Source organism: Lissotriton helveticus, chromosome 4_1 (genome assembly GCF_964261635.1).
Source record: "Lissotriton helveticus chromosome 4_1, aLisHel1.1, whole genome shotgun sequence".
NCBI lineage: Eukaryota > Metazoa > Chordata > Amphibia > Caudata > Salamandridae > Lissotriton > Lissotriton helveticus.
This window is the reverse complement of record NC_136063.1, coordinates 1,712,032,242-1,712,047,074: the sequence shown is the minus strand read 5'-3', so window position 1 is coordinate 1,712,047,074 and position 14,833 is coordinate 1,712,032,242. Positions and strand designations below refer to the sequence as shown.

Genomic DNA, 14,833 nt, shown 5'->3' with positions numbered 1-14,833 from the left:
TTCACTAGGTTGATGTGGGTGAGGGATCAAACTAAAAACCGGGGTGCATAGTTCCACAAGTAATCCAGTGCTGTTTAGGAAGAAACTGAAAACCTTGTTCATTGTGCACGTCTAATTCCCTCCCTGCTGACCACTCTACGTCTGTCCTCCTTGGAGTAGCTTACGCATTATAAATCGCCTATCATATCAAGAGCCGAAGATCTACTGGGATGCTATTGATGTTTCAGAATGATAGAAAGCTCTTAATTAGTTGATGTGATTAACAACAAAAAATGGACGCGATCTCATTGATATTCTTAAGTACTGTGCTACAGCTGGCTCAAACTGTATGCATGATATTAAAGGAAAAGTTGTAGGAGATAATCATATCTGAATATCAACACTTCATCGTTCAATGTTCATGAAAATCTGAGACTGAAACAAATGTAGATATACTGCTGTCAAGAGCAAGAATAAATGTGCTTTTCGAGGGGGAACAACTTTTAAATGAGTGGAGTTGTAGGAGAATGGATTTCCCCAAGAGGAAATGTTTACCCCTTGTGTCATGCTCCACCTTTATCATCTATATCCCCTCTCCCATGGTTCTCTAAATCGTACCGCCAGGGATACCACCTGTGCCCTAATTTTCTTCCTCACCCACGCGCTGATTCACTGTGACTAGTTTGCTGCCCTTCACTACAATTCATTGTCTATTGCTATTCACATTTCATATCTGGCAGACACCAGTGATGTCAGAGATATGCTGTACTCTGCATTCCAACTTACCATGATGAATGTGTGGCATTCTGGGAATGATATCTCTTCTCTCCGAAAAATCCTGAGAAGCAACAATTCAAAGTAGGTGTGCTCATGTATTTTCTGTAACAACTGGAAAGAAGGAAGCAGGGGATACTAGGAGGAATTCCTCACCAGTGGCGGCTTGTAAACTTTGTATATGGAGTGTAACCCACTTTGAATTGCTAGCTTGAGTTCCTATGAAAGGATCAAATGGGGTCCCGGGATGATCTCGAACCAAGAAAATATTAGTGTGCTCAAATCATGCACAATTTTCACCTACTTTGTTTGAAACGCCACTGGCATTGAATCAGAATCTATTAAACATTCAGGCACTTTTATGGTGTGCCAAGCAAGCCTAACCCACTGTCACTACATTAGAGCAATGAGGCCCATCTTTCCAGAAATGTCTACATTCAGTCAATAATTACTACCTCTATATCAGGACACAAATCATGCCAAAGGAGGGCCACATCAATTCAGAAATCCCACAATCTGACAAAAGTAGCCAGTAGTGGGTCCCTTCATGCCAACGATGTCAGCAGTCAACCAGCAATTTCTAACATTAAGCCACTGGTGTGTACTTCATGCCTTAGATGCCAACAATTGCCTTATATTGCATAAGGGGTAGGTTACAATATCATTATAAATTGCCCCATGAGACTAGGAGTGAGCTCCATTATGTGAGAGATGTTCCCCCAATGTCTAGCAGGGAGAGGTAGTGCTAGATACTGTGGATCCTAGAAGTGAACCTTATTTGTTACAAATGCACACTGTCCAAGAAGCACACACATACAGACGCACACACACATACCGACAGATATGATCGCAAGCACACACACATATATACATATACATACACACACACTTCTCTGCATTCCCAGGCAATAAGTCAACTTAAGTCAAGGAAGGACCCACTGGAGGCATCGTTAGCCCTGCTACCATTTCCGAAGATAAGACCAATTACTGTTCAGGTTCCACTAGGCTGTGTGATACAAGGCCTTTTTCGTGAAAACAAGGGAACCCAGTAAGTACCTTTGGACCATGGGTCATTCAGCTATTAAAGGAAACAAGGGTCCTCAGGAGTTACATAGAAGAACAATAAACTTATAGACCACAATCAGTACTAAAAGTCAAGTTTCCAAACCCAGCCGGGTGAGGAAATATTTAATTCAAGATAAACGAATTTGGTTGACCTAAGGACGGTCATATACAAACATTTAGATAGGGCACAATCCTGTACCTATCCCAAGAGTAGGAAAAACAAAATAGAGAAAGGGTAGGTGAGTCAAGAGAAAGTTTTTCAGGCAATAAGGTTTGGAGCCAACTGTCGCTTGCAAGTTATTAATCAGTTACAGCAAGTTACGACATACAGTATTTACAGAATCATATGCAATTCGCTTTCCTGTAATACTGTTTAAGCGTCAACGTTTCGATCCCCTGGCTCCTAATGAACCGGGATCATCATCAGGACTATATTAATCATTGCCTGCTTTTTGTTACGAACGCCTTCTGGTTCTGTTAGATAGTAGTGGTCAGGCGTTTGGATTTGTGAGTCAGGTGCCCCGATTGTTTCGGATACCTTATCTTGCTCGGACTGGTTCTCTGAATGAGCCGTGATTTCACGGGCGAGTCCTCCTTAGTGGTTGGGCTCAGAAGTGAGGAGTACGATGCTCCTATGGTAGTGGCGCCGCTTTATTTCGGCGGACACAGCGCTTACGTCGCGGTCTGTCCGGCAAGGAGTAGATGATAGGGACACGATGGTCTCTCTTCTCATCTCTGCAAGCGTGGATCCGCTGCTCTTTATAGATCCGCGGATCCACGCTTGCAGAGATGAGAAGAGAGACCATCGTGTCCCTATCATCTACTCCTTGCCGGCCAGACCGCGACGTAAGCGCTGTGTCCGCCGAAATAAAGCGGCGCCACTACCATAGGAGCATCGTACTCCTCACTTCTGAGCCCAACCACTAAGGAGGACTCGCCCGTGAAATTACGGCTCATTCAGAGAACCAGTCCGAGTAAGATAAGGTATCCGAAACAATCGGGCACCTGACTCACAAATCCAAACGCCTGACCACTACTATCTAACAGAACCGGAAGGCGTTCGTAACAAAAAGCAGGCAATGATTAATATAGTCCTGATGATGATCCCGGTTCATTAGGAGCCAGGGGATCGAAACGTTGACGCTTAAACAGTATTACAGGAAAGCGAATTGCATATGATTCTGTAAATACTGTATGTCGTAACTTGCTGTAACTGATTAATAACTTGCAAGCGACAGTTGGCTCCAAACCTTATTGCCTGAAAAACTTTCTCTTTACTCACCTACCCTTTTTCTATTTTGTTTTTCCTACTCTTGGGATAGGTACAGGATTTTGCCCTATCTAAATGTTTGTATATGACCGTCCTTAGGTCAACCAAATTCGTTTATCTTGAATTAAATATTTCCTCACCCGGCTGGGTTTGGAAACTTGACTTTTAGTACTGATTGTGGTCTATAAGTTTATTGTTCTTCTATGTAACTCCTGAGGACCCTTGTTTCCTTTAATATGTGTGATACAAGGCCAGCAATCTTTGTCACACTATATATGACGATGGTGCCAGAATGATCATTAGGACTGAGAACCAAGAGGAGAGCACTCTGTGAAAGACATGAGGGTCTCAGATCTCTGGCAGGCCTCACAATGCTCCCACTCGCTTCTGAAAGCCAAAACAGAGCATCTGTGGTTGAACGTTCGATCCATCATAGCACAGATTAAGTTGGCTGCTACCTGTCATGCACAAGTACTCAATAAGGCACCACTTCCTGCAGTGTGCAGAAGGCCGTACCTCAGCGATCCAGCCTCAGTGACCACACCTGACACAATTGGTAGCAGCAGTCAAGAGCCTCACACCTAGAAGCAAATGCAGCAGAGGGGAAACAAAGGCTCACACTTTGTTAGCACTTCTCACATACTTAAGAGAGCCAGCTTATCACTTTGTTCAGGCTCTATTGAGGAGATTTGCATGCACTATAAGAACGCCAGATGTGTTGATCTTTCCCAGTATTTGCTCTAAATAAAATAAATAGCATTTATATAGCGCTAACTACCCCTGAGGAGGCGATGTAATAATTTAAATATCACTATTTCTTTTAAAGTAAAGCACAATGATCCAGCACTCCACAATAAAAAGTCATCAAGGAACAAGTATAGCAGAAATTAGAATCCATTCAGCAAGTCTTTTTTATAAATGTTCTTTATTCATATTCTTCACACGACCATAGCCAACGCGTTTCGTCCAATAGGACTTCTTCAGGGCTTATCAATTCCCAATGTTGTCCTGCCTGTACTACTGGCTATCTACACTTGATAAACACTCTTATTAATATTTTTCGGTAAGTTCATCTGGTCTATATCCGAAGTTTGGACACCTCAACGTTTTCCAGAACTGCGTCTCCCTTTATTTCGAAAATGTACAAATCATATGTGCTCCCAGTGGAATGAATATGTCGTTAGCCCATCTCAATTAAATAGAATCGGTTCAGTTGACTGTTTTTTTTTAGAACTACGTGCGACGGGAGATCACGAACAGATTCTATTTAATTGAGATGGGCTAACGCCATATTCATTCCACTGGGAGCACGTACGATATGTACATTTTCGAAATAAAGGGAGACGCAATTCTGGAAAACGTTGAGGTGTCCAAACTTTGGATATAGACCAGATGAACTTACCGAAAAATATTAATAAGAGCATCTATCAAGTGTAGACAGCCAATAGTACAGGCAGGACAACCTTGGAAATTGATAAGCCCAGAAGAAGTCCTATTGGACGAAACGCGTTGGCTACGGTCGTGTGAAGAATATGAATAAAGAACCTTTATAAAAAAGAACTGCTGAATAGATTCTAATTTCTGCTATACTTGTTCATTGATGTCTTTTTATTGTGGAGTGCTGGATCATTGTGCTTTATTGTAAATTGCGGGAATTTCCCTTGGTACCTTAGGGGTATTGAGCTTCAGGTCCTTAGCACCCGGATTTTTGATTACATAAACCATATTACTGATAGGTGCATTCATTATTGACTTATACCCTGTGCTCTCTCTTTTGTTGTTTATGTATTTATTTTAAAGCACTATGGCTAGAGGGAGCTTTACGCTGACAAAAGGCAACATTGTTTTATGTGTAGCGTACAAAAGTGTGAATCTTCTGCCTACATCAGGAGGGTTTGAAAGTATACTCGAAATGTGCTCAAATGTAATAATGATACACCTTCTAAACATATATGTGAGGGCTTAAGATCTAATGTCACTTCTTGTGATGCTACTTCCTGTGATGTGACGCACTGTGACGTCAAGCGGCTCACGTGCCGCGATTTCACGCGCCGTGATGTCACGCACTGTGATGCCACTTGCATACTCATTAAGTAGGTTAGTCCCCCCCACTTCTTTTTTTAGGACTTGTGCCCTGGATGCTAGTGCTCATCATCTATGCCCGATTGACAGTTTATGGTGCGTCACTGCTATGGGACGAAACACACATTATGGGGGATTGATTTAGAGAACATGAAGCCACGCCCATGAAGATGATGAGATGAGAACGATTTGTTTCCATTTGGCCTTGTAAACTGCAATTGCCTGTAACAAATCCAACTAATTCTGTCCCAATATGCAGGGGTGCCTCAATCTACATGTGTATAGGAAATGACATGCTCTCAGATGGGCTACATTTGAAAAATGATTGGCATCTCCCATCACTGTTGGGTGTGTCCAGCTGCCTGAAAACACCCGGGCCTCAGCCCCTTCCCTCAGGTACAATTTCATGCTCGAGTGACAGCATCTTTCATTCTCCCATATCAAGACTCTTGTGTTTCTGGGGGCATTCCTTGCTCAACAATGACTAACTGAATGATTTGATATTGTAATTGTTATAGCTCTTGGAATCTTTTGGAGTTCTCAGACCTCGCATAAAATTAAAAATTGTTTCTGACTTTAGTTAGAATGAATCTTCATGTGAGAGGTGAATGGTGGACAAGGTTATAATCCAATGCAATGGCTTTCAAGACCTTTTACAAGAAGATATTAGCTGCATTTAATGAGGAATGCATTGCAAATCTGACAGCCACTTGCACTCTGCCTGCAATGGCTTCTTTGTCGTCATCGTTTGTTTACATTTTTGCTTGCATTTCTACTTTCTCCTCCTGCCCAGTATAACTGCCAGCCATATGTGCTCTGCATGTAATGGCTTCCGCGCCGTCAAGGTTTGTTTACATTTCTACCTTCTCCTGCCCTGTATAATGGGCATCTTTCTTTCCTGAAATGGAGTCAGCGGCCTTGCCTGCCACATACCTCACTTGGCGATCTCCATGAATCGTTATGTTTCACAATGTACCAGGAGCCTCAGAGCTCCGTTTGGTGACATCACCTGGTAGGCTATGTGTTCACCACAATGAGCTTTTGGTGCGTTGTACCGAGATCCCTCTTCTCTCAAGCTACTTCGCCTTAAAAGGAAATGGAGTGCCGCGAAATGCAACAGAATACATGAATGTTAAACGGCTGGGACGTCTACGTCGCTCCCCACGTCATCGCTCCCCTAGTACACACATGGTACACAAAGATAAAGGGATGGGCGCGAGCTGAATACACAATGAATACCCACAACTCTCAATTTCCAGCGTGCAGTTCTGCTGGTCCAGAGGGTATCTTCGCAGGTCCATCATACAAGCTGCTGTTGTCGTGATTCTGAAAGATGAAAAAATAAAAGGAAGAAATCAAAGTCAGGCAGCAAGAGGGGCCACTGTTTCCATAGCAACCTGAGAGAAGTGGTTGGGTGGGGGTGAAGGAGAAGCTAAAAGGGAGGGGAAAGGAGGAAGGGAGCTCTCTCGCTGCCGCACGGCTTAAATCTTTCGTGACTCACTTCAGCAAAAGCCTGTTTTTTATATTCATAGAAGGAGGAGGGTGGAGGGGAAGGACATGAGAGCGAGGCCAAAAGGAAGCTGGATCAGAAGGAAAGCGAGAGGAAGGGGGAGGAGAAGGGGGGGGCGTTTCATGTATTGTGTGCTTGTATGTGTCTGATGTGTAATGTGTTGGATTCCTTTGGCCGTGCGCGTTGGGATAAAAGAAAGAAAGAGTAGGTCTTCTCAAGCAAGACACAACATTTCACTTAAAAAAAACAACAACAACAAAACAAAGGACTACCTGAATGTCAGGTTGGAAATCTCCGTTTTTTAGTGCATGCTAATTATATATCCGGCTGATCGCCCAGGCCCGAGTTCTTGCACATTTATTTCTTGCACATTATATTTTTTCCAATGGAGAAACAGGTATGAAATCCATATGCCCCGTACCCTGTAAATATGTTGGCATCATGCGCCTCTGCCCTTTCACCATGTTTAAAAAAACGAAATGCACTTGTGGGGGGAGCTTAAAGAAGCTCGCAACCTTTACAAGAGTATAACTGTTACCTGCTCTCTACTCTACATGAATCTACCTCTATCTGCTTAGTCTCTATACAAACAGCTTAAATACAGTAACATTAATAAAATAAATATATAGACACATGTGTATAAATAGAGAGACATCAGCGATATGTGTTTGTAAGTATATATTTATTTTATATTGCTATACTATTGACCTGACTCCAATTTTTGCCGATGCCCCCTTCAGTCAGGAGCACGGCAGCGGTCAGCTGCAGCGACAACAACGAATATGTGTATATATAATAATTATATTATTATAAATTAAATATACATTATGTATAAGCATATTCTTTGCTGTCGCTGCAGCTGACTGCTGCCGTGCTCCTGGCTGAAGGGGGCATCGGCAAAAATTTGAGTCAGGTCAATAGTATATCAATACTACAAAAATATATTAAATAAAATAAAGATAAACAGTAACTGGGTATGCTGTTTCCTAGTTGTTTTTTTCTCACTGAATTCTTCAACAGCTGCCCGTTCTCATTTTATTTTTCTCTCAAACATATTCTTAACCACTTCTCATGTACACTTTTCAGATCATACAGGTTTGTAAAACAATAATCTCTACAGTCACCTCTACTGATCAGGCTATTATTTAAATGGCAACATGAGTCACTTTTAATGCAAAGACTAACTATGTCTCCAATTATATTTGCTGAGTGGTCCACCATGCACATTGAGACTTTCCATTAAGTAATTTCAGATAGACATTGATATCATCGATTGTATTATAGAACAAGTCATGAGTGATGAAACATGTGTGGCAATTAGCAGAGCATGGCAAGACAGGACATGGAGGTACTTCAGGGCACAAGTTAACTCATAGTATTGGTGAACAACATTTCTTTTGGCAATAATGCATATCAGTGCAAAAACGCTTTGGCAGACCCAACATTTCATAATAAAGGCAAGACCTATTTTCTTTGCCAATGCTGTCGGCCTGGCCGTGTGCCAACTCCCCCGCAGTCATCCCATGCTATGCATGGTTGTGCGCAGTGGTGGTTGGCCACCAGGCATTCCCTGAGCCCAACCTGCCATGGTGTTCAACCTCAAATGTGGACAACCATTGGCCTTGCACATCAGGGGGTTTGGCTGGGAGGCCTATCCTGCACCCAACCTGCCACATGCACCAAATCCCTGGTGTGCATTGCCTTTGGCCTAGCACTGGGGGCTTTGGTATCAGATAAAATAAATGTGTTACAAACATACTAAGAAACTTTCAATGCAGTAACAATTTAAATCTGCATTTATTACTACAATGTAGTGGTTACATTGAATGTTATTGCCACAGGGAAGAAGAATTTAGGCAATCTTAAAGTAACTTTAAGGTGAAAAAGACAACTTATCTCACAGTCACAGCCTTTTTTTTTAATAGCATTGGATCTCACGGTTCTTATTCTCTGGTTTTGATTAAATCCCATGGGGCACATTTACAATAAACTAATGCAGGGCGGTGCAGCAAGTAATTTTGCTGCGCTGCATTAGTTATGAGGCACAGGGATGCAAAGTATTTACCACAATATGTCGCATCTCTGTGCTTCCCCCTTCTCTGGTGCACAAACTGCTGCCATGCGCCGATGCAGGCACCCTTGCACCATGGTACAAGGATGCCTGCGTTACGGGAGTGATTGTTTATGTGCAGGAAGGATTACCTTCTTGCACATAAACAATCGGAAATGGCGTTTTAGAACTTCTATGTGTGCTGCATTAGCACACATAAAACTTGTAAAACGTCATTGATTTAAAGGATTGTTTATGTACACAAAGGGTCACCTTGCTGTACATAAACAATCATTAGAGCTCATTTCCTTGTTCTATGTGTACTGCAGAATACATTTCTCTTCGTTGCACCTCCCAATGCCTCCCCTGGGGAGGTGTAGACTCAGGCACATCTCCAGATTTACGATTTCTTGTAAATCTGGAAATGTGTCTGGTTCCATGGGTGTTGCATGGGAACACCCATAGCAACACCCATGGAATGCCCCTTTCATGCAAAGTGCTGAGTGCAAAGGGGCTGTATTACCTGTGCTTCTATTTTTCAATTTCAAGCACTGTTTACAAGGACTTGTAAATATGGGGCATAAAAATGCGCTGCCAGTGCATTACAAAAAGTGACGCACTGGCAGCCCAAGGTGCTTGTAAATCTGCCCCCCCTAGATGTGGATGAGCAGGTGTAAATATCACCATGGTTCTAGTGTTGGGGATTCATTATGACCTGTTCGAGTCTTCGTCTGTCGTGAGTTTTGGCACTTTTCACATTCAGCTACGGTAAGGAGTGACATCAGACCTGAATCAGAGCACGGCCATTGCAGGGACAGGAACTCTGGGTCCCCGTTTGGTACTTCGGTGTGTATGTCGACCCTTGGTGCCATTTTGCGCCACCTCCCTTTGTTGTGAAGGGAGTATGCCTGGTGCTTCTTCACAGTTCTTAACATCCGTGGATGGATAGCTGTGCAATAATGAACACCAGAATAGTAAGGCAAAGACACGTGAAGATAAACAACTCAGAGGACGTAGGCATTTATGGCTAGATGCAGCATAGGAGGAAAAGCGCACAATACCTTAGGAAGAAACTAATGGCGAAAACCGGGTAGGCAGAGAGGGAGAAACTGCATCAGCCGGGCCCTGTCTCTTTAAGAAACCTTGAGTGCTAAATTTATCTCTCTGCTGTCTGTGAAAACTGTTTGTAGAAGATGAAGCCTGGAGGAGCGCCTTTGCCACTGCCTGGCTCGCTATAAATAGACTCTGCGCCCGAGACAAAGAGATGCTTTATACATCCATACTGGGCTCAGAGGCAGCCGTGCACCCGCGCCTAATCACCAGCGTGCCCACCTTTAAAAAGGACATTTATCAGCTACGACAGACATGCAGAAAATGGGAAACACGGGGAAATCCGCTGCTAAAATGCATGCATATTAGTTCACAATCTGGGCATCCTCGCTCGCAGAGCGACACGTCGACAAATATGTCAGGCTGCACTGACTGCCTATTTTCCAGCTTCTCGTCTGAATGCAGGAGCTTCCGCCGCATGGAAATGAGGCTTAAAACTCTGAAGGAACATCAATGAATGTAATCCCTTCCAACAGTAGAAGTCAGGGAACCTTTCATGGGATTGGCTTGTGCACCTTAATACGTGTAGACAACAGTGCAGTACACAGCCTTTGCTCTCCACAAATGGAAATCACTGCCTCGGACGGTGTCCTGTAAACATAGAACAAAAACCATTGCCACCGAAAACTTTAGATCAACAATTAGCAAAGCAAGGCCCAAATGAACCAGAAAAAATGGAGCACGCTGTCTCTGGTTGAACACAAAACCTCTGCCAATTTATGTAGTAAACTTGGGAAATACCACAGAAATGATTTTCCTTTACAAGAGCATTTGAAAATATTTTCATAAAAGTTCGCTTTATATTTGGCAAGCATTGCCGTTATAACGCCGTTCACTGCTTTACATAATATGATCTGTACGTTTTCTTTTACTGAATCAAATGAATACATGGTTGATAGGCCCCTTGAGTTGCAGCCTTTTATTTTTTCATTTACCTCCAATCATCCACCTGCCTATCCATCCGTCTCCCATCCATCTATTAATACATTCATATAATTGCTCTTCCATCTGTCCTTCATTCCATTCGTCCTTCCTTCTATCATCCATCAATTCATCATCCATGTACTGATCTACCCACCTGCACATCTATAAAGGCTTAGGGGCATATTACCAAGAACGGCGTTAAAAGTATCGCCGCTTTAGCGGCAGGAAACTGCCGCTAAAGAGGCGACAATAGGCTTGATAATATGCCTTTGAGAATTCCAATAGAAGTCCATGTTCACACCAGAACATGGACTTCTATGGGAATTCACAAGGGCATATTATCAAGCCCATTATCGACGCTTTAGCAGCCGTTTCCTGCCGCTAAAGCGGCGATAATGTTAACGCTGTTTCTTGATAATATGCCCCTTATTTCCCCCACTGTTCACTACCTTATGGCTGTGTTTGCTGGAGTTAGCTTTTCACTCATTGGAGCATGGTCACTGTATCACAAAGCTGGGCTCCCAAAAGTGTAAAGAGGCCCAGAGATTTCTAAATATCTGTGAGAGAGACCAACCTCTTACTGAAAAACTTGTGCGCAGAGTGGCACTGTTTATATATTTGTTGTGTTTTTTTGCAGTTGTAAAGTGACCTTCAAAAAGAACGACGATCCACCACCACCAGCAACAGGTTGCCCGAAGAAGCTGGAACAAGATCACAGTCGACCAGCTCACCGCTTCCCTGAGCCAGCACCCGTCCGCCAGCTCAGCGAACCCCAGCCAGGCCGCCGACAACCTCACGAAGTGGATCAACAACTGCGCAGACGAACTCGCCCCTCTGAGAACCCCACCCAGCGGACCCTGCAGCAGAAAAACACCATGGTTCACCGACGAACTCAAGAGCTCCAAGAAGAACTGTTGAGCCCTCGAGAAAGTCTGGAGAAGGGAACCAACTACGGACAACATGACCACCCTCAAGCGCGCCACCCGGAAACACCACCAACTGATCCGCGCCACCAAGAAAAACACATACAAGGACCGGCTGGACAACAACGCACACAACTGCAAGGAACTCTTCAACATCGTGAAAGAGCTCTCCAACCCCAACGCCGGAAACAATGACATCACCCCTTCGCAAGACCTCTGCAACTCCCTCGCGTCCTACTTCCACAACAAGATCGCGGACATACACAACAGCTTCAGCAACCAACCAACGCAAGCCACAACCGCAACTACGCCACCCACCACCACCCTCCGCACCTGGACTCCGATCAGCACCGAAGACACCATCCGCACAATGAACTCCATCCACTCCGGATCTCCGACTGACCCCTGCCCTCACCACATCTTCAACAAGGCCGACGCTGTCATCGCATCCCACCTGCGGGACATCATCAACACCTCCTTCGACACCGCCACCTTCCCTGAGAGCTGGAAGCACGCCGAACTCAGCACCCTTCTCAAGAAACCCACAGCAGACCCCACCGACCTCAAGAACTACCGTCCCATCTCGCTCCTCCCGTTCCCGGCCAAAGTCATCGAGAAGACCGTCAACAAACAGCTGGCCGCCTTCCTCGAGACGAATGGATCCCTCGACCCCTCACAGTCTGGCTTCCGAGCCAACCACAGCACCGAGACCGCCCTCATCGCTGCCACCGATGACATACGAACTCTGATGGACAACGGAGAAACAGCGGCCCTCATCCTCCTGGACCTCTCCGCGGCTTTCGACACTGTCTGCCACCGCACCCTAGTACAGTGCCTCGGCAACATCGGAATCCAGGACAAGGCACTAGAATGGATCACCTCCTTCCTCGACGGAAGAACACAGAGAGTCCGCCTACCACCGTACAAGTCAGAAGCCACCAAAGTAATCTGCGGCGTCCCCCAGGGATCCTCACTGAGCCCCACCCTCTTCAACGTCTACATGAGCCCCCTCGCGGCCATCGCACGCCAACACAACCTCAACATAATCTCCTACGCCGACGACACCCAGCTGATCCTCTCCCTGACCAACGACCCCACCACCGCCAGAGCCAACCTGCACGAAGGGATGAGAGATGTAGCCGAATGGATGACGACCAGCCGCCTGAAACTGAACTCGGACAAGACGGAGGTCCTCATCCTGGGCTCCTCGCCCTCCGCCTGGGACGACTCTTGGTGGCCCCCCGCCCTGGGCACCGCACCCAAACCGACGGACCACGCACGCAACCTGGGCTTCATCCTGGACTCCTCCCTCTCCATGACCAGACAAGTAAACGCCGTCTCCTCGTCTTGCTTCAACATCCTACGCATGCTACGTAAGATCTTCCGGTGGATCCCCACCGAGACGAGGAAGACGGTCACCCAGGCCCTCGTCACCAGCCGACTGGACTACGGCAACGCCCTCTACGCCGGAACCACCGCCAAGCTCCAGAAGAGACTCCAGCGGATCCAGAACGCCTCGGCCAGGCTCATCCTCGACATCCCCCGACGCAGCCACATCTCCGGACACCTGAGAGATCTGCACTGGCTCCCGGTCAACAAGAGAATCACCTTCCGTCTCCTCACCCACGCGCATAAAGCCCTACACGACCGAGGCCCGAGCTACCTCAACAACCGGATCAACTTCTACACTCCCACGCGCCCCCTCAGATCAACCAGCCACGCCCTCGCCGCCGTCCCCCGCATCCGAAGAGCGACAACAGGAGGAAGATCCTTCTCCTACCTGGCCGCCAAGACCTGGAACTCACTCCCGACCGACCTGCGCCTGACCCAAGATCACCTCTCCTTCAGGAAGAAGCTCAAGACCTGGCTGTTGGAGCAGTAACGGCACCCCCCCCCACACCAGCGCCTTGAGACCCTACGGGTGAGTAGTGCGCTCTATAAATGACTTGATTGATTGATTGATTGATGATATTATCCATGAAGACTATACTTACGACAAGAATTTAAAGCAAAAGTTGTTGGTTTCACAGTTTAAGGTGTGTGCCATGCCAACTCCACCAGGCTCACTGGTACCTGGAAAATATTTGTCAGTTGCACCAGGAGTCAGAGAATTCTGCGCTGTCAAACTCGCGGGTATGCTTTTACTTTCAATGTGAAGAGGGGATGAACAGTCAAAACTTAAGGGCGGCGGAGGAGCGTCACCAGGCTGTTGCTACCCAGCAGAGGCAACAGTGAAAAAGAAAATAATAATGAATAGTTTTATTATCATTTTCTTTTTCATTGCTGTGGGAATGACTAAGTGCGCATGATGGTTTAGCCGGTCGTTTTAGGACAGCCAAACCGACATGCACTCTTAGCATAGAATAGAATTACCAGCATGAGAGCAGCAGTGGGATTGGCATCTGGGAGCCTATGCAGTGTGCGCCAGTCGAGGATCGGGAAGGAGGTAGACAGAGTGGATGCAGCATCAGGCGAAATGTAATTTGTTTAAATATATATATATATATATATATCCAAGCTCCAAAACATCCAAGGGTTTTAACCCATAAAGAAAGTAGCACTCGCAGGGGTAGTTCCACCAAAGATTTTATTTCGGGAACATTACAGCAACGACGCGTTTCGCCATAGGGCTTCTTCAAATTGTGCAAGGAGCCGCGGCGCCTGTCTGCCTATAACAACGTCACCATGTTATCAAAAAGCAAGGAAGGACTATAGTACATATTTACAAACGGCCGCCATCTTAACATGTAGTAGCTCATATAGCAACAATGCAGGTTAACGTTTCCCTAAAGGTTGGCCCAATTATAAACACTATATATATATGTGCATGGAAAAATAATAATCCCAAAATCCATAAAACCCTGGATGGGCTAAGTTAGTCCTCACTTCACATGCTGCAATTACTCCCATGATGGGATGGTTTTTAGGCAGAGTCTTTGTATCAAAAACTGTTATATCTTGCCCTGTATGGGCCGAATCAGATCACAAATCTAAAAACATTATCACAAGAATATTCATCTGTACATTACTCAAATATCATGAAAAATGGATGTATCAAAAGGCAGTTAAGAAATTACAGGTACATCAGATGAATCTCGAAAATATCAGGTCCCTATACATCAGCCTAAATGTACTGCTAGCTCTTC

General features: G+C 45.2%; 1 protein-coding gene across 1 annotated transcript in view; it reads right to left on the bottom strand.

Annotated features, from left to right (window-relative positions):
• LOC144828211 (gamma-aminobutyric acid receptor subunit beta-4-like) overlaps positions 1-14,833 on the bottom strand; it is a 632,874-nt gene that overhangs the window by 68,981 nt on the left and 549,060 nt on the right. The window contains exon 5 of the mRNA XM_078686301.1: positions 6,414-6,496. Coding sequence (XP_078542427.1) covers positions 6,414-6,496 — 83 coding nt within the window. The remainder of the gene's footprint in view (positions 1-6,413; positions 6,497-14,833) is intronic.